Genomic DNA, 26,168 nt, shown 5'->3' with positions numbered 1-26,168 from the left:
CAGAGCGCTCGTTTTGTTGTTCGTAGATAATCCCCCAAGCAAAAGCTGGATATTGCTCTCTTTTATTCTGGCTCTGCAGTTGCAGTGCTCGAAAAGAAAGCCCCTCGCCCCCCACTTGCTGCTCCTCTGAACTGCTGACGCCCAGACAGGCAGCCCCAAGGCGGGGCCACTGGCATTTATTTAGCTCACTGCTGCAGACCATGCCCTTAATGCCACAAACCGCCCTGGAGACAAGTCCTAATCGTCTGGGGGGGTGATTATGGTCAATTCTTCCTCCCCAGGCCCCCAGACATAAATCGGATCCAAACTGGAGAGGCAGGAAGGCACGCAAGAGGGGACGCCGGCACCGCGCAGCCCCCCTGAAGCCATGTACAGGAGCAGCTTCCTCCGCGAGGTCCGCAAGGAGAAGTACGAGCGCTCGGACGCCTACGATGAGCTGCGGGGCTCCCCCGAATTTGACAGCTTGGCCCAGGCCCAAGGTTTGGAGAACCTGCAGGAGCTCAACGAGCGCTTCGCCAGCTACATCAACCGGGCCCGCGTGCTGGAGCAGCGCAACGCCATCCTGCGCAAGCAGCTGGACACCTTCCAGCGCGTGGACGAGCTGGTGGGCTTGGACGAGGCCTTTGCCGGGCAGAACGAGTTCAACCGCCAGCGAATGCGGGAGCTGGCATCTGACCGAGCCAAGCTGGAGCGGGAGGAGAAGGATGCCCAGCGCATGCTCGACGAGTACTGCAACAAGTAAGGCTTGAGAAGGGAGGAAAAGAGGCAGCGTTGTTTCTGTACTTACATCCTGAGGACAGGTTTGGTCACTAGCTGCTTCTCTTGCATGGGTGATGTCTCGCTGTGTGTTTCAGGCTTGTGGCCAGGGACAGTGTGTAGGACTTGGGGAGCTCCAGCTCTGCATTTCATGGCCTTTCCAATCGGCTTTCCCTGTCTGTGGCAGCAGGTCTTCCCGTGGTGCAGTTTGGATGCGGGTGCTTGGAGGGCTGTGCTCCAAGCTGCAAAGAGGGAATAGCCCAATTTAAAAAGTTACATGTCTCAAAGTGAGCCTTGTGTCTGAGCAGCACAGAGTTAGGGGACCCCAGACATCTGAAGTAATGTAGGACATCTCCAAGAAACTTAATTACAGGTACCATAAGTCACCTGGGCCAGTCTGTGCTAGCCACTACAGATGTGGATGAAAAGAAAGTATTTTTTTCCTGGTATGTGAAAGGGACTTGCCTAATTGCCCTACTCTTTTTCCTTGCATCCCAATAGTTCTGTCTTGTATTACTTAAGCAATACCTGTAAGAACAGTTTTTTCCTAACCATCTCTCTTTAACGTCATAGGCACAATAAATCAAAGGGTAGGAACATTGAGGGGCTGAGGCATCCAGGTGCCTCCAGACACATGTGGTCCCTTCTCTCCAGCAAAAGTCAGTTTTGGCTATGTTGCTTAATTAACTATACAACAAGACTTGGTGAGTGCTGCTGATATAAGGACTGCTCACAGGAGAGAAGGGAAAAATTAGCAGCAGTGTAGAGACTGAAGTGGAAATTTTCATCTTCCCCACCAAAGAGTGAGGGGTGAACTCTATATAACACGCTCTAGTTTAGAAACCCTTCTCACTGACACTGTTGGGAAGGAGAAAAAATAAACGTTTTCAAGAAACACAGCCGTGGTAGAAGTACTGCTGCTCCCAGGCAGTGCTCACTGCGCTCACCAGAAACAGTTTTAATAAGGGAGAGGGTGAATCAGCGGGAGCAGCACCACATTGCTGCTGCAGATATACATACATGAGTCAGTGGAGATCTCATCCCTTGTCTCCATCAGACTTTTTGTCAGGCCTTGGCCAAATCACATCAATTTTCAGTCTGATCCTCTACGGATTTCATCTGGACTGGTAAGTGTCAGACAGTTTGTACTTCCCTTTTGTTTTTGCAACCATTTTGCACAATTGGAATGAGCCAGAAAGCAGATGTGAGACAACTGATGTGGTGACCATCTGTGTCCTGAGCCATGGTTTGGTGATACATTGCTCTCAGGAGCTGTGCAGTCCTGACACACCCTCACCTGCCCTCTGAAGCCCTGCCTGCTGCCCAGCACACACCTCCTGCTCCGCTGTGCTGCTAGAGCTATTCATGGAGCACCTGAGAAGTTCATCAGGAAAATGAGCCAGATAAAAAAAATATTAAATATTATCTGCAGCCCAGCTCAGTGACCTGCCACACAAACAGCATGTGGGAGCTGGGAGCTACAGCAAAGAGAGAGAAATGCCAAATTCCCATCTCTGCTTGTTGTCTGAAAGCACAGGACAGCCCCTGCAGGGGTGCTGAGACTTTATGCTGGAAGTGGTCAGGAGTTCACGACTCAGTGTTAGAGGCTAACAAGCACCTGATGAGGCAGTTTTGTATTGCAGTAATCGTGAGCAGGCAATTGAGCTATGAGCCAGTGCTATAATTTACCTGTCTGCTGTGATACTTGTTCATTTGTTCTCATTACACAGTGTCGGTGAGATTTTGACTAAATTCAGTGCTGGCTGCATGGTAGTTAAAATATATACGCAAACTGTGTAGAAAATACCTTTTGATGGATCCCTGTGTCCACCTGGGCAGTCTGCTCAAAGCCGTCCTGATGGCTATGCTTTCAGCTACTGAAACTCACAAATAGGCTCTCTAAACAGTATATGGGAGCAATAATTGTGATGTTGGGGTCTTGACATGCTCCTGAAGCCAGAATTATTCCCGTGCTGCAGACCTCTCCCACCCCGCTCCATGTTCAGTGGCAGCACGGTGCTCTCGCTGCACTTGCAGCTTAGGGAATTCTTGATTCATTTGGGGACATAAAGCACCTACTTCAGCATGTTGGGATTAATGAAATCTCTTAGAGTGCCACGTTGTGTACCAGTTATTGAAAAATGTCTGGGCTTTTCACTAACATAAAGAATTTTACTCTTGCAGCCCATTCATTTACTCACATTCACAGTTCAGGAAGTAGATTTATAGCTATAACCACACCTTTTAAAGCTACATTTAAACACAGTAGGCGCTGGGACCACTGTGTCTGTGAAATTAAATGTGCACGAACCAGTGGAAAGTAGATCTTCTGTTTAAATTTATTTTTAAGTCTTCTGTAGCCACATTCATAGCTTTTCACATTAACATGAATAATTCAGACTGTGCCAGTGGATAATTCTTTCTCTTGAATTTGCAAAAAAGCGTTGCTAAGAATTGTTTGGATGCAGCTCATGAAAGGGCTAATTATGCTAATTTTATTGAGCATCATTATTACAGCAGGATTACATCTGTCTGTGGGAAAGGACTGTATTTCTCTCTCCATGAGATCCAGAAGGATACTGAAACCCCGGTTTTAGCACCCCTGACTGAACAGGATTAATTAACTTCAGGAATTAAAAGTCCTGCTAATCGATCATTTCATTTAGAATGCATTCAGTGCTAATATTGTGGGTTTTGCCTGTAATACAATTCCCTGGAAGTCGCTAGGCACAGAAATTGGCGCTTGGCTCTCCCATCGGTGCGGCGCAGTGATGCTCAGACAAGATGACACCCTCTGGGGCTGCACTGGAGACCCAACACCAATGAGAGGTAACAAAACGTGATAGCTGGGATGAGCAGAGATGTGGGGACTCGGCAAAGCCATCTTCAAGCCCTGTCAGCAGGGATTCTCTGCACTGCTACCACTTCTCTGGTTGTACAGAGAGTTTTATCTGCTGCAGCTGCAGGTGAGGAGGTCCTGCCTCCCTCCATCCACTCCTCAGAGTGCTGAAATCTTGCACCATGGCTGTGAGCCACTTGACAGCAGCTTCTTGCTAATGCAGGTAGCAATGTATTCACAAATCGGCAGAGCAGAGCCTGCACAGGGCTCATCCTAGCTTGCAAGGTTTGCTAAAATGCAAACATTATTAGCCTGTCTGTCATCCTTGTAGGACCAGCATTTGCAGTTTGTGCTCTCTTTGGCCCCCTAATTTCTACTGTTTCTGTTAAGAATAGTCTAGTGAAGTGCCTCAGAAACTTGTCAGTAGAAAACTTTGCAGTAGAAAAGTTTTGTCTTGGCTTGTGGCAAGCCAGGAAGATTCTTCCTGTATTGCTGGAAGAGTTCAGCGGAGTTCAGCAGAGAGGCAGCATTTGTTCCCTCTTCATGTTGAAGGCACAGGCTTGACACCAAATTGAGTATCCGGCCACTGAAGCGCACTAAGTGGGTGGGTGTCTTGTGAATGTTTTCTCTTTGAAGGGATGCCGGCCCTTGCACTGCAACAGGGACAAGGTCTAAATAAAAAGGGCCTTGCCCTGCCCCATCTTCCAGGAGCAGACACAGCCTGTTTGTCAGCTGAAGCTGGGAGAAGTTATTTACAGCATTGCTGGAGCTGTGCTTCCCAGGTGAAGAACCAAGCCTGGCATCAGGCTCCCCTCCTGCATGCCCAGTGGTCTCACAAGGCCAGCACCTGTAACCATACAAGGGTTCGAGGGGCTTAGCAAATGTCTGTAAATCTGTAAGTGCCCCAGCAGAGAGCTGTTAACCTCAGGAAGGTGAGGTAATGGGAACCTTCATGGCTCTGTTCTGCTCTGTTTGAACCTGGCAGCTCCATCCACTCCATTTCTTTTCCCCGATGCAAAAAACAATGAATAATGCTTTTTCTTAACACAGTCCAAGAAGGTTTATTGCATCCCTAAATCTACCTGACTGAGTGAGAAAGATTTTTTTTTTCTTTTCAAAAAAGCAAACAAACCTCATGGCTCTGAAGGACCAGGAAAGGCTGGCCAGCAACCATCTAAGAAACATATGACCTCTTTTAAACACTACTCGAACGTGGAAATCAGGTTTGAAGCAGCACAGTGCTGCAGTTTGTTAGCCACTGCACCTACATACATTTCAGCATCACAGGGGCATGCACATTTCACCATAAGGGCTCTGAAGCATTTCTAAGAGGCCCTTAGCCCTTTTGCGTTGAGCTTATGGTGTGCGTTGAAAATCACTTAGAAGCAGTCCTTGTTCCAAGAGAAATCACACATTGCTAACTGTATGTGCAGCTGAAGGCTGCCAGGTGGACTGATGGCTGGGTGGCAGAGCAGGTATTTGGGTTGTTTGAGAATGAAGGAAAACAAAGCTGAGTATTCTGGTCATTGGAAGAAGTTTTGAGTGAGGACCCAGCAATCAGCCAGATTGGAGCAGGCCTGAAAGGCATCAGGACTCAGACCCTGGCACTATTGTGTTTTTTTCTTTATTACTAGGAGTGTAAACCCAGCATTACAGTGTAGTGATACATTTAATTTTCACAAGCTGCCACAACGTGCTTTATTCTTTCCCAGTTGCCAGAAATTGTCTAAGTTAATGAAGTTTTCCTTGTTGAGTACACACAATTTATAAGGTAGAAGATTGGTTGGAGGTGAGATACTTAATAAACAACAGATACAAAGGCAGTCTTGCTTTTGAAGCTGAATGTTCTTATCTGTATCCTTGGAAGTGGAGCTTGAGTTAATACAATTCGGCAAAAAAGATGTTGTTTTAGTTTAGTTAGAAAACGGCACTTGGCAGAGGAGGCACGGAAATTTGTAGGAATGACGATGAAATGAAACCTCATGGGATTTATTTGCTTCTTTGCTGTTCACAATAAGAATTGAAAACAGTCCAGTGACCTGCCCAGGTAATATCATTCAAAAGAAGGAGAAGTTGGGAATCCAGAGCACCAAGTCGAACCCTTTCCTTTGCTCTGCCGAGTTCTTCCATCGTGTTCCTGGTCAGATCCCATGAGTGAGCCCTTCCTGTTGGCTTTCCGAGTCATGCTGAAAGAGGTGGGAATAGCATTGGCTGTTCATTCTTCAGGACATAAAAAGAAAGGAGATCGAAGAAAAAAGGAAAAAAAAAAGTAATAGTAATGCATAAATAAATCTTCTGGCTCCATTCAAGGTTCATATTTTGTTTTAATGTTAAGCATATATTGTACATGACAGTGCAAATAAAAATGCAGTTTGCAGAAGGATGTGCCACTGAACTTCATCTCGTTTGTTCTGTTTGCAGGTACAGAAATGAACGTGAATATCAGCAGAAGCTAAAAGAAACCCTTGAACGCCTCAATAAGGTAAACCTGGAAAAATGGAAAAGAAAAGGTCTTCATCTTTTTTTTTCTTTCTTTTTTTTTTTTTTTTTTTCTTCTGTGGTTTCATTTACTACAGCAAGCTGTTTTGAAGTCCCTGTGACCTTCTTCTTTTGAAGAATTGCCTTAGTTCTGCAAAATCATTTGGGAATATGCCTCAGTTTTTAGACCATTCTGAAATTTTCTCTCTGTCTCGTAAACCTTCCCCCTATTTTTTGACTGCTTAGGCACCACTGACATTTTTGCTGGTGTCTGACTGCTGTTTTAAGCCTTCGGGGACCTTTAGTTTAATCCAGCCAGGTCACTAACTGGACTCCATTCTTTCTTATGGTCTGTTGCCCTATTGAATCCTAAAGAGTAGGAACTGATTTCCCTAAATAAACAGTATTTTAGTTGTAATTACACCCATGGGGGTTGTTAGATTTTAGTTCGAGGTTTGCATAAGGCTAATTCTGCTGAAGATGAGAGTTTTGGTTGAGAGGGTTGCTACTGGGATCAGTACAGCAGTGCAGCAGTCTTCTTACATCAGCAAAGACACGTTTTGTTAAGGTGTTGTAACAAAAGGGCCGACTTCAAGCAAATTGCAGGTGCAGATGTTAAGTTTGTTTCCTTTCCAGGCATTCCTCTGGGCTTCTTTAAGTATTGCCTTACTTACCAGTGGCTTTCAAACCTGTGGCAAGCCTTCATGACAAGCAGCATCACAGGAAGAACCGCCTCTGCTGGAACCCTTTCAGTTTCCTTCCAGTTTGTGTCTGTGGTTCTCTGTGGAAGAGAATTGGGAGCGAAGGTGGAAGAAAGACCATTGCAGAGATAGTATGTAGCATCCAAACTGCCTCCCAGGAAAAGCCAAAACAGCTCTCCGAATTTGTTTAAAGCAAATGGAGAAGAGATGTTGTGTTAAAACTTGGAATGGAGGAACAATTGCGATGAAAGGGTCCTTTATTTCCTTCCCCTGTTTTGCTGGCTTTTGGCCTCTTTCTCCTGAGTAAGCTGATGTGGAGCTTTCTGTTCTGCTGATACACTGTGCTGTTGTGTTGTAAAGCATCACCAGTGAGACCAGCCTATCTGAAAGCAAGGGAAACGAAAAACAAAAGCATTTTCCCCTTTGAAGGAACATTGGAAAGCCGAATGCTGCTTTTGCTTATTACATGCAGAAATATTTGCTTACCTAGGGACCTGGGGGCTTTTTTTGGCTCTCCACAAGCCTCCTGACATCCCCATTGTTGTACTGATCTTCTTCTCAATAGGACAGCAGAGGAGTGCAGAAAAGCAGCGTGCGTTCGTGATGACTGGCTCCAAATGTGCCAGTCTGGATTAGCTGCTGTCCTACAAAGCAGGGAGATGGCTCTAGAGCAGAGCGGGTACATGGGTGGCCTCCGAGCGCGTCAGCAAGCCTGGCTGGGAGGCTCGGCAGCATAATGAAACAGCTAACATCCACACATTTTTGGAACAGAGCATGCTGTGCATGTAAAAAAGAAAAATCCCCTTCTACCAGTCACATGCTGCGCCCATGGATTTTTGTGCTTTATTTTCAATGCATGATCCACTCGCTGAGGCATAATTGCAGCTGGTAATGACACGTACGTAATTTTAGAGGGACTCATTTAAATCCTTTTTTTTTAAATGTATTGCTCTTAAAATGCAACATCTGGGGTGACACTCACTGAATTCTCCCTAAAATGTTCCTTTCTTAAAAAAAAGGGGGCTGGGGTGGGACCACCAACCCTCCTATTCTGGTACGATGTCTTAGAGCTCAGTAAAGGTTTTCCAGCTATAAAGCACCATAAATCCACCACTTTTCAGTTGGACAAACTACACAGTCATTTCCAGTTAGGTCTTCTGTGAAGTACAGTGAAGTTTTCTGACAAATAACGATTGTAGCAACTTCCAAGCTACTGTGAGCAATGCAGATGGTGAAATTCAGATTTCTTGTTCTGTTCTAGTCTATAGCACCGAGGTCAAGTTTGAGTCTTTTTTTTTTTTATGTATATATATAATTACACGTATATATATGCATATAAATATAATAGAAGCTTCTGCAGCAAACTTTTTTGGGTCTTGCTCATCTGTCATGTTTAGTTCCAGAAATGGGTCCAAACCATTTGTGATTTGTAAGAACACACCAAAAGGAGAAGTGAAAATAGTTCGGACCAGTCTGTTTATTTCCTAACAGATTTTTTTCTGGGAATAGTAAAAAGGTATCAAGATACTTTAGGTCTTATCATAAACACCGGAGAAATCAATGCCTTACTGTGCTGATGCCATCCATTTAAAACTCATGCCCCATTGCAAGATTTAGCATCAAACATCGGTGTTTCCTAGTGTCTATTGCTTGGCTCCCAGCATTCAGAAAGCATATGATAAACATGTTTTAACACTGCCAGTGCTAAACTGCATTGTACACTATATTTGTGCAGAAAAGCAGGGTGTGCAATGGGAGAACGTGGTGTATAAAGCGTGGTGTACAAACTTGTTGGTTTCATAGCCCTTCTGCTGTCCCAGTAGGCTTCCCATCCCTGCTCAGGTTGCTGCCCTCATGGGACGATTCCCGCTGTGGGTTTGTGGCACTGCAGCCGTGGGTACTGAGATGTGTCTCTGCCTTGCAGGAAGCGGACGAAGCGCTGCTGTGCAACCTGGAGCTGCAGATCGAGTCCCAGTTCCTGCAGGATGACATCAATGCCACGAAGGACAGATACAAGAAGGTAACCAGCTGGGTTTGCCATCTCCTTCAGGTCTTTCTTCTGGAGACACGTGTGAGGCTTTGCCCTTCTCAGCGGTCTGTTCCAGTGGCCAATTAAAGCACATCCAGTTTGTGTTTTAGTGCATAAATGCAGCACTTTGTATATTCAGTGATCACAACACACTGCAGTGTGGGATGGATCCCAAGGGCTGGATGGCTGCAGGCATCCAAATTGACTCACTCAGGGTCCAACATTGACAGCCGTAGCAATGTTTGGCATTTGTTGACCAGTTATCACGATTTTAACACAGCAGGCCAGTCAAGCTGTCTCACAGTTCATGCTAAGAAGCTCTTGCTCTCATAAGAGAGGGTTTCCTGATCTTCTGGCTCAGCATTCCAGTTAATCTGTGGCCATTAGCCTGTGGCCAGATAATTAAATTGCAGCCAGCTTTAATACATGCAGCTCCTTTCTCCTTCTTGGGAGAGCTGCAGGGCTTTGTACCAGGCCAGGGTCCCATCTTTGCCACTTTTAAAAGAAGAGGCTCACTTTTTTGGACCACATGCAAAGGTATCTTTTGGTCCTTATTTTGCAAGAGAAATTACATAGTCTTTAAGTAAGGCTGTGAAGTGTATTATCACTTAGACAAATGCCTGTAATGTATCCCAAATGTGGTGAAACTCATAGCACCTGCAGTTGAAATCAGGACTAAAACCTCATGGAAAAAAATACGTCTTAACATAACCTGAACTTCTCTGGGTTGAAAGAACTAAATATCTAGGAACAGGCCCCAGAAGTGTAAAACATTGCGGGAAGCACCTTGCTATGACAATTGCTGATGAAAATGTTTTTTACTTCACCCCAGAACCTTATGGAAATCCAGACCTACGTCAATATTTTACAGCAGATCATCCAGACAACCCCTCGTGTGTCCCCCATAACCACTGGCATATCTGAGGTAAGCATTGCTGTCAGTAAATGCATACTGCACAGTCGGTACTAAGTAAAAAAGAATCCATGTTTATTCTTAAAGCCTGACTGATCCTCTAACTACTTAGCTGAAAACTGCAACAACTGTGATTAACTACTGGATTCTGAATAGGAGAGAAAACCTAACTCTAGCTTTGGAAAACTGAAGTGGGCAGGAGAAGGGGCACTGTGTTGGGTGGGTGCATGCCAGCATGGGTATTAGTCCCAGAAATGGCTGGGGCACAGGTGGTCAAGTAGCTGTGCTCCCATCTGAGGAGGAGCTGGCAGGACGTATGAGTATTTTCAGACAGTAAATCTTGTCTGGAAGGATCAAGATGTGGTAAAAATTTGTAAATAAAATAAATTGCTATGGACAGGATGGAAATTTGGTGATTCCCACCAATGTGAGTGGCTATGCTCACATTTATTAGCTGGAAGAAGATGTGAACAGCTACATCCATAGGGTCTAATTTCAACATAAGCTGTACTTTTACAGCACTGCCATATGATGTCTTTTATGCATAAAGTCATGCCACAAGGCTTTTCTCGAGGTTCACTGTTGAGCTTTCTATGTGTCTTTTGCCATTTTCTGATTGCCTTTATGGATTGTTTTCAGTAGCAATTTCTTTTGACTGTTTTTAATAGTGTGAAACTTACGTTCCTGTACACATTGTTTTCTTCCAACCAGGAAAAACTGGTAGCAGAGAGGAGGATCCCTGTTCTGCAGAGCCAGCTGGAGGAATACAAGAGCATCCTCTGCCAGCTACAGGCACAAAAATACAAGCTGCAGACAGAGGTACTGCCATAGCTAGCCATAAACACAACCACAGTTCTTGTAAACTCTGCTGTTTCCATGGCCTCATGGTAAATCTGAGTGGCCTTTAACAGGGTTTTGGGAGCACAGAGGAGTTGGAGACCTGGAGGTGTGCTTTCCTTTTGGTTTCCATCTTTTCCTGCAGATCTTTCATTCTTGTCCACTTGGCGGCCCAAATTATTGGGTTTTGATGGCCAGGCAGGGCTGTGCAGTGGGTGTCCTGGCCATGATGAAGCCATCTCAACTTTAGTGGAGCAGCTGGTGGGAGAAAGTTTCCACATCACAGATAAACTTCTGTGGGATCGAGTCAGCAGGAGGCTGTGGATAGAAAAGTGAGGCAAGGATGGTCTCACTGTCTTACTGAGGTCAGGCTGGAAGCTGACCCCATGAAAAATGATGGGGGATCTTCGGGGCTCTGCCCAGTGCTTCCTGTCAGTGCCACATTGGATGCTGAGCTTGCTGTGAGAATAGCTGGGTAGACTTGGTAATAAAAACTGAATGTCCTTTGACACAGGTGTCCAGCTGTGTTTGGCACCATGCATTCATCCCTGTCACTGACGAGCACTAAATAGCACCTGTCCTGTGTTTAGAAGCTACCAACAGCAAGAACAGCTGCTTTCTGCCAGTTCCTGATTTGCAGAAAACGGCTGCCCATTTCTTATTGCTTACTCATTTTCCTCATTGCTCCTGCCCATCTCCCTGACAAGCCTGCAGTAAATCAGCCTTCCTCCTCCAGCCAGTGAGCAGTGCCAAGATGCAGGAGGCGAGGACGAAGGAGGCAAGAGATGGGGTAGCAGCTGAAGGCTGCGCTGAAACCAGCCTCATAGAACTGCAAATGTCAGATCTACCTCAACACAGCTGAATGTTTTCTTAGCAGATAGGGTGAGAGAATGACCACCTTATACCCTCCAAGTGCAGCTTCTTTTGTGCCTCAGGCTGTCAGTCCTCTGTATGTGTGGGAAGGGCTGATACAATAATAAAATACCTTGTGGTGGGATTTTGGACTCTTCTAGATGGCTGTAGCAGCAGCTCCAACTTTTAGGGCATAACTTTTCTCACTAGAGTACATGGGGACAGTGGTACCCCCAGGTCTTTTCCTCAGTTTCTTACTCATGTCTGATGCTTTGTTGGAAAGGACAAATGTGCTCCAGTGAGGGCAGGAATCAATATAGTGACAAGTGAGATCACAAATCAATATAGAGACAGGAAGAGAAAATCACCCTTCTGCTGGCAAATGAAGAGATGTGCTCTTTGGGGAATTAATCGTGCTGCTTTCAAAATGAAATCTTCGTGTCCCATTTAGAGATAATTTATTAATTGATTCCTTCTCACACTTGGAGATTAAAAGAGTGAAATAAATGATTGGAAGGCAATGACATGGTTGCTTGTGACAGCAAAGGCTCAATCTGATGACTGAGTTGTCTCTGAGGGCCTTTGCTCTCATGTTTCTGAATATGACAACCACGTGGCACCCAGGTTATGGATTCCACCTTGTGATCACTGAACGCAGAAGTGGTTCACCTGTTGGTGCACTCTGACACCACAGCATAAACAAATTAATGCCAAGGGACTTACCTCCTAAATTCAGGCTCTTAAAAGGTTTTTGAAACTCTTGCCTGTAACATAGATGGATCAATCAATTATTAAAGAATCCATTAGCCAGTTATTGTCCCATTAGCTTTTTGAGAAGGCATCTCTTTAAAAAGTGTTTGAAAAAGGAAAAAGAAAATCCTAAGTGATAAAGAAACTATGATAAATAGCCAAAAATCAGCAAATTAAAGCAAGAGCAGAATTACACAGTCAAATACCCCACTTGTAAATCCTGTCCCTTGCTTCTGCAAGGAACTCACGCCACCTGCTGGTTAATGTGCACTCCAATGACTGCTACTTAGGCCTTACTGAACAAAGTCTCAAAGTCTTTTTTTTTTTTTTTTTTTTTCTTTCCTACAGTCAAAAAGCCCAGGAATAAATGAAAAAGGGTAGTGTTTTTTCTTTCTTTCTTTCTTTCGTTCTTTCTTCCTTCCTTCCTTCCTTCCTTCCTTCCTTCCTTCCTTCCTTCCTTCCTTCCTTCCTTCCTTTCTTCCTTCCTTTCTTTCTTTCTTTCTTTCTAGTAATGATCCTTCCTTATCCTCCAGTGCTTGGTCTGTGGACCACAGCTAAGGAAGAACAGGTTTTGCCTGCACACATTTTCCCAGCTGTTAAGCTCTTTCTGCCTACCAGAGATGAGAGATGGCTCCTTTTTCTCTTAAGACTCTGCCCACTCTTCACAGGCTGCCCACAGTGAGCTGCAGCTCATGCAGTAAGATGTCAGCCAGCCCCATGTGCACGAGGAAGGAGACATGACACAGCTCTTTCCCTGCTTCAGACTGTGTAGTGGGAGACCAGGGATAGACGAGGGGATGGAGATGTATTGGATTTGAATAACTAAACAAACACGGTGAAACTGTAAGTCAGCAGTGCAGCATCATACAGCTTAATAAAGCTGTTTATTAACAGTTAATACCTGTTAGACAAAATGCCTGTTAGGTGGGGATGCCAAATAATTTAGAGCTGATTCTTTTACTCTCTCACTAACTTTGTCTACCAGACAACCATGCTGGAGCAAACAATTAGAAACACCCAGCAGAGTTACGACGACGAAATTCAGCTTTACAATGAGCAGATCGAAAACCTCAGGAAGGGGATAGAAGAAGCTGAGAGGACCTTGGAGAAGTACACGACCGACTGCCGCCAGCTGGTGATCTACCAGCAGTCCCTGGAGAACGAGCTGGAACGCTACAAACGCATCATCGAGAATGAGGACAGCCGGTAAGGCTGGGTTTGTATGCTTCCAAAGGGCCTGCTGATCTCTTCCATCTCATTTGAAAAAATGTCTGTTCAAGGGCAAATGTCCTGTAAAGCAAAGCACTCCTCACAGCAAAGCCACTCTTCAGGCAAGGGAGGAAAAGGGTAAAGAAAAGTGCAGGTTGTGCTTAAATCAACAGAGGAGCACTGGCTCCCTAGATGTTGCCCATCAGCCTCACAAGAGGCAAGGAGCTGGGCTTTCACAGCAGCAGCTGGTGCCACTTAAACAGGCTGCTGCTGCAGGGCCAGACCCCTGGGTGCCCAAACCACTGCCCTGGGTCATCCAGAAGATGCAGCGAAGGACACTAACTCATAGCCAATTCAGCGTTTCACACATGGGCAACAGATTTTTAATCCAACTTCCAGCATCTCATTTTGGACAGTGTTTTGATCAGGAGTATCCCATTAGGGTAATTCTCAGCACTGAAAGTCAAGATTTGGCTCTCTCTCTTGGCTGCAAGAGGAGCTGCAGCGCTAAGCTAGACACAGCTCTGGGTCTAAGTGTCTGCACGGTGTGTATGTCCTCCCTCCAGGCAAAAATCTTCTCTCAAGTGTTGGCAGAGCAGACTTGCACAGGCCACAGATATGGTAACTGGTTTGTGTGTAAGCCAGCCTCTCATTTAAAATTTTAACCCTTAATACTACCAACTGCTCAAATATTTTCCAAGAAAGACTGCTCAGTTTTCTCTTGCCCTTCTGAAGTCAGGCGTATGCAGGTGATTCCACCAAATCTCACATTTTACTGGCCAGCATTTGCAAGGTGATGGTGTCAATTGGAGAATGCATCCTGTGACGCTTCCAAAGAGGCTCTGTTGTTCAGGAAGGATTTGTCAGAAAAATCACATCCGTTTCAGATACTCAAAGAGAAAAATCCCCACTGCACAGGTACCTCTGAAAAGCTTGGCCATAGGAGAATCTACATTTTACCACTGGAGCCATTTTTTCCCTTTGAAATGAAGTTACTGTCATGCTTTAGAAGTTAAATAACAGATATGAACGTATGTTGGAAGCTACACGGTAGGGCAAAAGATGGTGTATTTCTCTGAGAGACTCAGCCAGCTCCAGGGTAAAAGGCAGACAGAGCCACCTCACTGCAGAGTTCACTGAAGTGACTGATGGAAAGAGCTGCAGGTGCAGCTTTGCATCCCTTTCATAGCCCTGGACTGGAGGCTATTGCAAAAGCGTGTATGAGTTGAAGCAAATCTTATAGGCCAAGACTTTTTCCATACACTGACAGGCTCAAAACACTCAGGGTCTGACTCATCTGGTGCCTTCTGATTCCTCTGTCGAGGAGGAGCTCAGCATGAGACTAGCTTTTTATCTGTATCTTGAATCTTTATTTTTTCATGACTTAGAGACTTATTAAGTCTTTTTTTCCCCCCACAACAAAGGGAGTCACTCTTAAAAGTCATAAAAGGGAAAATGAGCTGGTGCCTGTTGACGTGTGCTGCCAGCTTTCTCCCTCACATCGCAATGTACGGCCGCTTCCTCGGGGGCACACCCCTTGGTCCCTGTTCTTGCTGAGGCACAAGTAGGAGGCAGAGACACAGCTGACGTACAGGTCTTGGCAGGCCTGGACTGACTGCTTGCCATCCAAAATCTCCCCATCCTTTCTAAGTGCTGTGGTATAAAGTACAAACGTGTTGCTGTGGGTTTTTATTACCAGTGCACTGCTCCCGACTCCTGCTGGTGGAAGCCAGCCTGACGCCTGTGAAAGTGCTGTGGCTGTATTGATTGTCCCAATGAACAGGCTCCCATTGCTCTCTTTAACTCCTCATCACAGAGAAATGCATTTCTTTAACCTCCGTGTTTCATTTTGCACGATTTCACTTGCTCCTGATGGAAATGAGGGGAGAGGTCTGACTGATGCGCATCTTCTCTGGCAGGTTAAACTCTGCTATAGCAGGAACGCCAGTCACACTCTTCACGCAGATCTATAGACCTGTCCAGCCTCAAGCTTCGAGGGGAAGAGGTAAACCTGTGCCACGTCTTCCTGTGTCTGTCAAGAGCAGCATCACTGTAATTTAAGCTGTTTTTCCATTTGTCTTCCATATGAACACCAGCTGCAACAGCCTGACTCAAGGCTTGTTCAGTAAATGCAGCGGTTTCAGCTTAGCTCAGCTGCCTTTGGGACAAGCTGTCAAAGGCCAAAGCCACAAGCAAACTTTTTTTTTTTTTTTTTTTTTTTTTTTTGCTTATTTTTGCAGTTTTCTACTTACGCCAATCAATAGAGCAAAGTCAAAGGCACCTGAAACTGTGCAAGGAGCTGGGGTGTATTTTGCTGGCTTGCTGCAAGTTGTCCCACACTTAGATCATGTGCAGGCAGCATCAGGACAGGGTTAGTGCGGCAGGCCGGCAGAGGATATTGCTTTCATCCTGTTTATGTGCCATGGCCTGGTCTCCTCGGGACGGAGAGCTTCCTCTGTGCTGTAGGATTGCCTGTTAGAATCAGGATGTTTGTTCCATTTCCCAGTGACGTGGGAATGGCCAGGACTAAACAGGGGACAGATTAACAAAAAGGGAATTTGTTCATAGAGCGGGGAGTTTGTAGTTAGTTACAGCACACACCATCACTCACTGTAGCTGAAATCCAAGGTCGCTGGGTTTTTACTGGCAACAAACCACTCCTGAGATTGAAGATACACTGTCTTTTGTTGAATAAGGGCTGTTTTTTTTGGAGTGCAGGTGTAATTTGTCTAGCTGTCCTGTGAAATGTAGCAGTTTTAAACGGAGTGGGCCCGTAAGGTATGAGGCCAAATCCTCAGCAGCTGTATATAACTGCTGTCCTGCCAAGGGGTGTTTTATACCCGCTGAGGATTCGGCCCATCTCGAACTATACCTCCGTGTGGTGCCTGCAAGGCTCACAGGGCACTTTATGTGCCTGTAGCTGTGACACTGGCCAAGCACAGCTGCTTTGGGAAGGCATCTTAATGTCAGTTGGTCCTCGTGTTCCTGTAATTCCCAGTACTGATCCCTCTGCCTTCTCTGCTCAAGCTACTCATGCCATGGAAGTCAGTAGCCTCCTTGTGCTCCTGCTGCTCCTGAGCTGCGACAGGGCCCACAGTTAGCAGCTGAGCATCAGCAGCCAGAGAGGCAGCAGTGTAGCTCTGCTGGCTGGGTGGCTCCCAGCTCCGCACCCACTGCTGCGTGCTGCTCCCTCCTGATCTGCCTCCCTGCCTCTGCCCCCACCCCAAAATGGCAGGGGAGGCCTGGCTGGCTCTGAGCCCCACCGGGACCCAAAACCGAGGCGTCCCCCTGCTGTCCTGTTGGAGGCCCTGCAGGGGACACCCTCAGAACCTGTCTTTGGGAACACGGGAGCAGCTGCTGCTGGCGCTCGCCTTTCCCTTTAGGCCTGGACCGCTCACCCAGCCACTCAGCACACAGTGGGAAGGTTTTAAATAAGATTTTGGGGTTTCCCCTACACTCCCCCAAACCCCTCGCAGCTTGTGGAGCTGTACAAGGCCAGGCAGCCTTTTCCCACTGACTCCCACTGCTGGACTGGGGCTCTGACTTTGGGCACGTGGCTTCAGTCTCTGGGAGATGAGGTTTGCTGTCCAGCTCAGGGAGCTGCCACAATGCCTGGGAGGATGGTGCTGAGCCCAGCTGCAGCAGCAGGCTCTAAACTCTGCTGCTGAATACAAATACAGGCCTGGTGACAGGGAAATGTGCTGTGCCGCTGCCTTTCGTGCTGCAAAGTCGCCGTGTCCTCGTGCTGTGTATGGAAGGGGCTGTCTCAGATGCCAAATCGCTGTTTGGCCAAAGGGGGGGTCAGGAAAAGAAACATCTGTCCGATGTGCCAGGGGAAGCTGTGCTCACATTTTGCTGCGTTCAGTCTCCACCTACAGCAGTGAGGGTGAGGGATGGCTTTAGCGTTTGCAGTAGCTGTGTCCAGCACTGTTTGTTTGCTTTGTTTTCATCTCCCCTAGATATCACCGAGGCTGTGCAGGAGATTGCCAGTGTAAAGCCCAGACAAAAAGCGCTGACAAAGAAAATTTTCAGGAAAAAGGAGATCATGTCTAAAGACATAACCGACGGGCTCTCACCTGAAAAAACGTATGAAAGAACTCTGGAAGTTTTTGACCTTGACCAAGATCAGATAGAGTTCAGGCATGAAGGCTCGGTCACATGTGAACCTGGGCAGGAAGGATTAAAACTTGTTGAAAAAGAAATAGTCCCAGAGGATGTACCCGACGGAGCCCAGATAAGTAAAGCCTTTGATAAATTGTGTAACATTGTGAGGGAGAAAATAAGAGTTTACAAGCGACCAGAAGCTAAAACCGATTCCCATCCTAAAGGACGTTACGTGCTGGTAACTGGGGAGGGAGGCTATGAAGAACCTTGCTTCTTGTCCTCCTCCATCCCGGCTGGGGGAGGGATCACGGTTTCCACCAGCAATGGGAAGGTGACAATCAGTGGTGATGTGGAGCCCATACCAGAGCTGCCCGAGCCCACTGAGCCATCAGAAAAGAGGGATGTCTGTGAAAGGAGGGAAGAGTTTGAACCCCAAGATAAACTGAAAGAAGAAGAGAAAGAAGACATGTTTGAATGGGACAAAAGAAGAGGAAAAATTGAGCAAGTCACAAAGTATCCAGACATCTCTGAGCCTGAAACAACTCCTTCCCCAGGTCCCATAAGCCCAACAGAGCCAGGAGTCCTTCAAGAGACAGAGTATGACCGCGAAGATAAGCAGGACCTTCTCTTCAGGGAAGCAGGCTTGCCTGGCTCAATGAGCTATGAGAAGGTGGAGGTGGTGGAGTCCATCGAGAAGTTTTCCGATGACAGAATTCAGACGTATGAAGAGACAGCAATGATCGTGGAGACGATGATAGAGAAGACAAGCAAGAAGAAACCGGGTGACAAAGGCTCCTAAGTGACACTCATCCTCAGTAGTCAACTTGTCTGGCGTAGTTCTTAAATAATGTATTCTTTTTTCCTGACCAAATGATACAGTAGTGAGAGTTTTGCTGTTTGGTATGGACTAGATTGAGACTTTGATGGCAATCCTGTCTGATGTAGGCTCACCTTTGGTGTAACAACTGTGCGAACGCTCCAGGACGAGGAGCAGTAGGCACATTCTATGCGACTTATTTTCATGATTAGGACAAGTTGAAATTAATTACCATTATTGAGTTGCCTGGCTTTCCAAAGTATCCAGGGCAGGTTGCCAGTGCATATTCCCCTACTGCTTCTCTAGCTGCCATACGATTCCTCCTCTCTCAGACAGCTGCAAATGTTAACTTGTGACATCTGGTTCCTTTAATAAAAGCTTTGCCTTCTACAGAAATACCCACTGCAGGTGTGTGTTGCCTTTACCATTGCACGCTAGGCTCTGCTATTAAAAGTTACCTGACTGGGTATGCAGGAGTCCTTCCAAAGGAGGAGCTGAAAACCTGACTTTTGTAACCTATTCCACACCTCTCTTATTTACAGTCTTTAACTAGAGGTGAGCTTGGCAGAATGCTCTTTTTGGGTATGAAGAAAAACTCTCCGTGTTTGACATAAGCTCTACTGCACATCTTCTCAGAATAAAATTTGAAGTTCCACCAAAGTAAAGCAAGGAAAACCCTTATAAAATACACTAAAAGCATAATTTTTCTTTCACCAGCACAATTAAGGTATTTAAGATTGGCAAGCAGCTTTTAAGCAGACTGCAGACAATTTAAAAGACTGCATTTTGGTATTTTCTCGTTAGGCATTTCCTTGGACTGTAGCATTTTGCAGTTTAACTCTGCTATGTGAGTCTGTTGCATCCTAGTCACCTGCAGCACCACAGGGAACAATGAGTGGTGCCTTCCCATGTCGCCCTTCCTGGAGAAGCACAAAGCAGTACTTCTGTAACATCCTCCAGAGATCCTTGACTCAGGATGAGAAAAAGAAGTCCCTGCAGATGTGCTCATGTAGAGCATGATTTAAAGCTCTGCTGCAGTAAATCATTTAGGCCTCAGCTTGACTTTAGGCTTAACAAAACCAACAAACCATTAAAGTGAAGTACCCATTGAAATGCTTTACTGGGTTGGCTCTGCACTTTTCCTTCTCCCGTCCCAGCAGAGTTTTTAAAGTTTTATTTTCGAGCCCACTGCATTGTTAGGGCTTTCCTTTCTATCTCATTATGCCCGTCAGCTGGGGAGGAAAGAGCTGGCTAGCCTGAGCTCGTGACTTCTTGACTGTCTTCTCACAGCCAGTGAGACTTTTCTTCAATATTGTTATTTTCTCCTTAGTAACTTCCAGTGCAGGTTTAGTATCGCATCTGTTGAGGCTGTTCTGTCTGGTGAAATGGCACCTTATTCTTGAAACCAGGGACAGGTGATCCCACACAGTCACTTTTTTTTAAGTCAGGATTATTTTTGGATGCTGTTTTATTGAAAAGCTGTGGGAATAGATGCCAGACATTTCTTGCTACAGGTTTTGGTGATCTTGAGTTTCTTAGCACTGTAAATAACTGCATAGAAGGGATTTATCAAAGCATGCACAGGCTGCACTCTGGTGAGCTGGGAGCAGCTGCTCAGCGTTACCCCTGCTGGAAGCAGGTTGTGACTACTGCAAGTACAAAGAAGTCTGCAGCAACAGGAAGCCTGGTTAATAATTCCGTAACAAAACAGGATGCAAACAGATTCATGCGGCATGTAGCCAGAACTGGGTAATCCCCAACCATCTTAATCTCACTGCAGTACGGAGAACTTAATGCTCAGAATATAAAAAATCCTTTAGTCAATGGAAAGGAAGCAGTATTTCAGGAGAGCCTGAGTTAGGTACCACAGGTGTGACTATCCCCTGCCACTTCCAGCTGTTCCGTGCTGGCACACAGAGGTTTTTCTGATGCTCATAAGCCCTGGTCAGTGGCTGCTCAGTGTAAAGGGGCTCCCACGGCGCAGGAGCTGGGCAGCACGTGGTGGTCCTGCACCAGCAACAACGCGGAGCTGCAGGACTCAAACCGAGCTGGTGCTGAGTGCGCCGCTGACAGCAGCCTCAGGGGAAATCAAGGACCACGAAGCTCTACGGCCTAAATGCTGATCAGATCGCTGGCCTGCCACATGCACGCACAGCAGTGGCCCAGTAGGGCAGCAGGTGATGGGCAGATTCTCATTGTGAAATACAGATGACAAGGATATAGAAAAGCACTAGTACACATTGTTGGCAGTGACAGTGCTGGCAGGGCTGTTAAATCTCCTGATAGGTGGATTAACCGCTGCTTTAAATGCAGATTCTCAAATACTAAAATGCTGAAGTGTAATGATGAAATACTTCTGAGCATCTGTTCAGTAAAGCCTGGGCTGAGGCACAGGTTAACACAGCCACGTTCCTGCCTCAGTGATAAGAGCTAGAAAAGGAGCCTCCCGGCCATCTTTTACTACTGCAGAAATAGTAAGAAATTATATTTCAAAAGCACACACACCCTGTACTATGGGATTATGTGTGTTTAAAAAGTATCCAAAAGTGTGGGTGGGAAGTAGGGAGGTAGAGGGAAACCAGTTTTTTTGTGTGTCTCAAAGTGCTCCAAACAGCAGAGAAAAGCACTGCTGTGGCAGATCCTGTTGTTTCCTCAGGGCCTGAACTGCCATTGCTTATGAAACACAGTTCAAAAAATGTCACTGTCTGTCCTGAGCATCCATCCCCTTCCCCAGTGAGAGCAGCAGTCCGGGAGCCGCACAGCCTCGCACACTTGCAGAGCTTTCCCTGGAGCCTGGCCGAACCATGTAAGTAATGCCCAAGGCTCCTCCTAGCCTGCACCCATAATCTCCTGCATCCCACCACGTCACAGAGCTAACGTAAAGCCTGTTACCATTCACGTACTGCTATCAGCTGGTTCGTAGGATCGTGTTTGTTTTCTTAGTCTCCAACATAGGACACAAATTTCCTTACCAGTATGAAAAGTATAAAAAGCAGAGGGCTAGGAAGGCATCCCGCCTATATCAGCTTACCTCCCATGTACCTATGGGTAAGCAATGATGATAGGGCCTGCCAGTTTACAACAGCTCTTTATTTTACTCAGATTATAAAACATCATCACAGGGTGTTAGTTAAACAATATTCACCTGTTTCAAACCATGAGCTTCATTTTCCCCTTTATTATAAATACTAACAAATTAACTTTATTTTCCATCAGCAATATCATAAAAACTTTGCCTAACTGGACATATTTTTTCAGCAATCCCCTGATGCAAAAATTCTGAAGAATTTGAAGTAGATCTCTATATTGTATATACACTTAACTTTATATATACTTATATCAAAACTCACCATTTCTGTTTATCGTTGTTGTGATCTTTCGCTTAATCTAATAAGTCAACATTATGAAAATATGAACAACCATCTAGTTATTTTGTTGCTATATAAGATATTTAATGATGAAACAGCCTTGCAAAATCACATGAATGCAATGGAAAGGAATGTACACATTCATTTAAGATTTCCACATGGACATTTCTGATTCCAAAACTTTTTCCACATTTTAGAAGTCCTTCAGTAGCTTCCAGTTCTCTCTGTTTCTTTGAACACATACACAAAAAGTAAGTGTGTGTATGTGTTATACATTACATACCATATGTAATTCTGTAGATATTTGTAAGCAAATATATGTAACATACTGTGAATATACATATTGTATGTAATATGGGGAGAGAGAGAGAGATACCACTGGGGTGTTCTATGCATTTAGACATACGGGAGTATGCATAAATAAATATATATGGTAAATTCTTCCCTCTGATCTGTACATGGTGCTCTTTCTGAGAATTCTGTGCCTTCCCTGAAAACCTGTTGAAGTCAGCGCAGTCCCTTTGGTTCCAAACAGCCACCAACGAACCTGTCCCCTCATTTAACTTCACAGAGTTTAGGGTTATGCCTCATGAGCTCCAGTTCATGTTTTGAAGTAGGCCTGTCTTGTCTTTTGGGTAATTTCTAAATCATCACGTTGAACATAGTTGGCACTATAATGTGTTTGAACAAATAACTAAGAGCATTTTTAAAATAAAATCACGCAGTGCCTGATTCATCTCCTGCTGAAATACCATTTATCCAAATGTGACTTCGTTGTCTTAACGGACTGCTGCATGTAACAAAGAACCTGTGAAAGGTGTGAGGCTGCTTGTCTTGGGTTTACAATGTAATTCACATAGACTTCAAGTAGGTTGAGCTGTTTATTTGCATTTGGATTTGTGAAGGAAAGAACAGGCCTTGTGAAAGGATAAAAGATGGATATTCACTTGAAATAACAGAATAAATTATACATTCTTCAATGAAATGTATGCACCATATAACCTTTGGGTTGCATTTTTGATTTGTTAGATAAATATTTACTTACTGAATACGTTTCTACCACAATGCACCTGATTACCCAGGAAAACTCTTATTAAAACACTTTAGATGAATACTCTGTATATTAAAAATACATAATAAAACTCTGAAACCAGTCACTGCTAAAAAGTAGATCTTGGATCCTCAAACATCTTAAGCACCTGCTTAAAATTAGTATTTGAGTAGGTTCACGGATTTTACTGTGAGTGCCTAAGCATTTGCAAAATCAAGACCCTTTATTATTCAAACGTTCAAATTGGGATCTCACACCTGAGAACATGTAGTGGTTGTTAGCATGAGGAATCCCCCTTGAGGGAACGTTATGTCTTGTGGCAATAGCCAGAGCAGACTCCATGGGCAGGAGAGACTGAATTTACTCACATATGAGAAGTGAAGATGGGACTGACTCTTTAAATGCCAAAGAGCAATGATTACTGACAAATCTTCCCAAACACACTACATTTTATTTCCCAAGAAGGCCAACTTTGCATTACATGTAAATAATGTAGGCATATTTTTCTCCTTAAATATATTTGTATAACACAAAAATAACTTTTTTCTTTCTTTTTTTTTTTTTTCTTTTTAATGAAATCTGAATAAAAAATTGCTCTGGGACTGAAGCTGCATACTTCAAATTTTCCCACAGCAATTTACTGACAGCCAGGTTTGCAAACCCCAGAAAACAGGGGTCTGTGCTTTCCCTATGTGCTTATGCTGCTGTAAGATGGTATATTGATTTAAATTGCCAACATTAAAAACAAAAGCCAAAAGTAAACTAAACAAAAAAGAAACAAAAAAAGCTCTTGAAATTTGTGCTTCTAGAATGCCCTGACCCTGTTTGCAATGCACTTCTTGTCACCTGGCTTTAGCATCACCTGGCCTTCCTTATTGCATGCTCATTGAACCATTCTGCAGCTGAAGTGCTAGTGTGTATGTTGTGTAAGTGTATATACTAAAGAATGCTCTGAGAAGAATTAGTTTCTGCAAATTGGATGGGTAATTTTTCTTCATCTGTGGATTATTTCTTTTTAATGGGTCTAGTGCTACTTTGGTTGAACCCAGGGGGAAAGTCCCACTGAAGTCCATGATGCAAAAGGAGCTGTTAGACATTCAAAGACCTCTCCAGCCAACCAAACTCTTTGTGATTCTCCCTCTCACAATATTTTTTTAAATGCACCCGTTATCACCAACTGCCAATGTTAAAATTCACTCTTTCTTTTTTTTTTTTTTTAATACAAACAACATGTATCACAAAAATATGAAGGGAAAAGCCATAAACGTGTTTGCAGGTATTACCTATTTGTATGACACAGAAGAAAAATCATTTACAGTCACAAACTGTACATAGTATTTGGTGGGGGACAATATATTCGTGGTTTAGAGTAAAAAAATGATTGCTTCAGTGGTAATTAAAATAATTATTGACAAGATATAAGACTTTAAAATCAAGAAAGTGTGATAATTTGGCTACAGAGACGATCATTGTAATATGTCTAACACAGAGGTTTGGATAGTAGAAAGGTGAATAGAGGGATCTGGGAAAGGAAAGACACCATCATGCAGAACAGACTAGTTCTTGCTCAGTATACTCTTCAGGCTTCTCTCCACTGCTTCGTCTAATTCTTCTTCCAGCTCTTCCTTCTTGGACATGGCCAGTTTGGACTGATAATCTTTTACTATTTGGTCTATATAGGGTGCGCTCTGGGTCCCATGCAGCATCAGTGTCCACTCCTTCAGCACTCCCCGCTGTGGCACACCGCCGACAAACCCAATCTCTAGGACCCAGGTGCCTCGGGGGTCTTCTCCCCAAGTGTGTGTGGTCATGAAAGGCCATTTGTCAAAACCCACCTTGGAGTCGTCATCCCTGGGACGCCGGCTCAGTAGAATGGATTTTGTTCCCATCGGCGAGGTCATGTTGATGTTGAGGTCTCCTCGCCTAGTTGAATTCACAGTTATAACTGCTTGGACGTGTTCAAGGTAACGGACAAAATTTTCCTTCCCCTCACAAGCATCAGTTGTAAGTGTGAGGAGCAGCTTGCCACTTGGTGGTATCTTTCTGCAGGTCAAAAGATAATGAAGCAAATGAAAAGGATATATGCAGCATGACGTGACTTATTCTAAAACCATTCTTCTGGTGCCTCACAGAAAAACCTGTACTAGCTTCCTTATTAATATATGGAAAGGTAAGGAAATAATAGCTGCAAACTTAGCCAGAAAGAAAATACTCTCATTTTAGAAAATGGTATTAAAACTGTAATTTGGAAATACATTATGAAATGTACACCTACACAGTGAGAGAAGGAATACAATTAAGAAGCATATGCTGCTATTTGAGAAATGCTAACATATATTTAATAGCTGCCTCTACTGATCACTGCTATATTGGGTAATTGCACAATTACGTCTATGGCCGATTAATGAGCCGCGGGTGGTTGTGTCAGTCACCTTAAAGGACGGCAGCAAATGACTCTGGAGTCTCAAGAGCCAGCTGCACGGATTTTCAGTGCAGTCATATTCAAGTCTGGATCCTTTCTCTGATTTGGAAACTGACTCTAAGGTTGGATCCTACTTCCAGCTCATTTGGAGAATATTTTTTTCCACGAAGATTGCTGTCCTTAAACTGCTCCCATACAGGAACACACAGGAGAAAAGGTTGCGCTTGTTTCCTGAGCTCCCGGAGTGCTAAACCTTCAGTCACAAATCTCCTGGTTGTAATAAGTCAGTCCTGAGGAAGGTGAACTCAGTGAAGTACCATTGTCCATGTGAGGGTGGACAGAAGAATTGTACCAAGAAGCATACCAGATCCCCAGATGGCACATAGGCTCAGTCCTGCAACGTTTATTGTGCAAGGACTCTGTCACCCAGCAGAAGGCAGACCCCTGACATCAACACACCGAGCTCCTTTGCTGGCGAGCTGCAGGCACGGAGGATACACGGCCTGGCAGCTCCCTTGCAAGAGCATCAGGCTGCCTCCTGCCCGCTCTGGGGAATCGCAGCTGGGAATGAATGAACGGTCTCAGCAGCAGCTGTCAGCATGGTTAGTGCCATACTTGAAAGGACCAGCATTACCCCGGCTGGTGCTCAGGGCTCCCCACGTGCTGGGCAGGCAGCAGCATCGCCCCAGCACGCCTCCAGCGCTGCCAGAAGAGGCGAGAGCGTGCTGGGGGAGAGCACATTTCTCCGATGCCTTCCCAGCTCTTGCAGCTGAGATCTGGGCAGCCCTGCTCAGGGCCCCGCGCAGCCCTGAGGATGCTGGTGCCTGGCCCACGTACTTCAATTACTCCAGTGACATTTTACTACCGCTCCCGGTGCTCACGGCGTCTCTGTGCAAAACCTAGGTTTTGCAGTAAAATGAGGAAGAGTGTCCCTTTTTAAAAGGGTGTCCCCTTTTAAGGTACACCGGCCTGACTGTGTTAATGGAACGCCTTCTTTTCACAAGAAATTTGAGTATAAATCAAACCTTTCCCTTTGCTACTG

At 45.0% G+C, this 26,168-nt stretch overlaps 2 protein-coding genes across 2 annotated transcripts in view; one reads left to right on the top strand and one right to left on the bottom strand.

Moving 5' to 3' along the window:
• The first annotated feature begins 367 nt into the window (after positions 1–367).
• On the top strand, positions 368–18,546 carry BFSP1 (beaded filament structural protein 1). Its single transcript, XM_032185030.1, has 8 exons — positions 368–738; positions 6,017–6,077; positions 8,699–8,794; positions 9,636–9,728; positions 10,428–10,535; positions 13,141–13,361; positions 15,284–15,369; positions 17,324–18,546. The coding sequence occupies exons 1-8, from the start codon at positions 368–370 to the stop codon at positions 18,265–18,267; spliced, it is 1,980 nt and encodes a 659-aa protein (XP_032040921.1). The 3' UTR covers positions 18,268–18,546.
• Positions 18,547–21,358: 2,812 nt separating this feature from the next.
• Positions 21,359–26,168, bottom strand: part of PCSK2 (proprotein convertase subtilisin/kexin type 2) — a 101,068-nt gene continuing 96,258 nt past the window's right edge. Inside the window, exon 12 of the mRNA XM_032185278.1 lies at positions 21,359–24,747. Within this exon, the coding sequence (XP_032041169.1) occupies positions 24,261–24,747 (487 nt within the window). The 3' untranslated portion in view covers positions 21,359–24,260. The remainder of the gene's footprint in view (positions 24,748–26,168) is intronic.

Source organism: Aythya fuligula, chromosome 3, assembly GCF_009819795.1.
Source record: "Aythya fuligula isolate bAytFul2 chromosome 3, bAytFul2.pri, whole genome shotgun sequence".
Lineage (NCBI taxonomy): Eukaryota > Metazoa > Chordata > Aves > Anseriformes > Anatidae > Aythya > Aythya fuligula.
The sequence above is the reverse complement of the archived record's forward strand: the minus strand, read 5'-3'. Positions and strand labels throughout refer to the sequence as shown.

What these genes read in the sequence shown, in the direction of transcription:
- BFSP1 (XM_032185030.1), top strand. Translation starts at nt 368, where the DNA reads ATGTACAGGAGCAGCTTCCTCCGCGAGGTCCGCAAGGAGAAGTACGAG. An exon ending in CGAAGGACAGATACAAGAAG is followed by an intron (nt 8,795 to 9,635) that starts GTAACCAGCTGG and finishes ACTTCACCCCAG; the next exon opens with AACCTTATGGAAATCCAGAC. An exon ending in AATACAAGCTGCAGACAGAG is followed by an intron (nt 10,536 to 13,140) that starts GTACTGCCATAG and finishes TTTGTCTACCAG; the next exon opens with ACAACCATGCTGGAGCAAAC.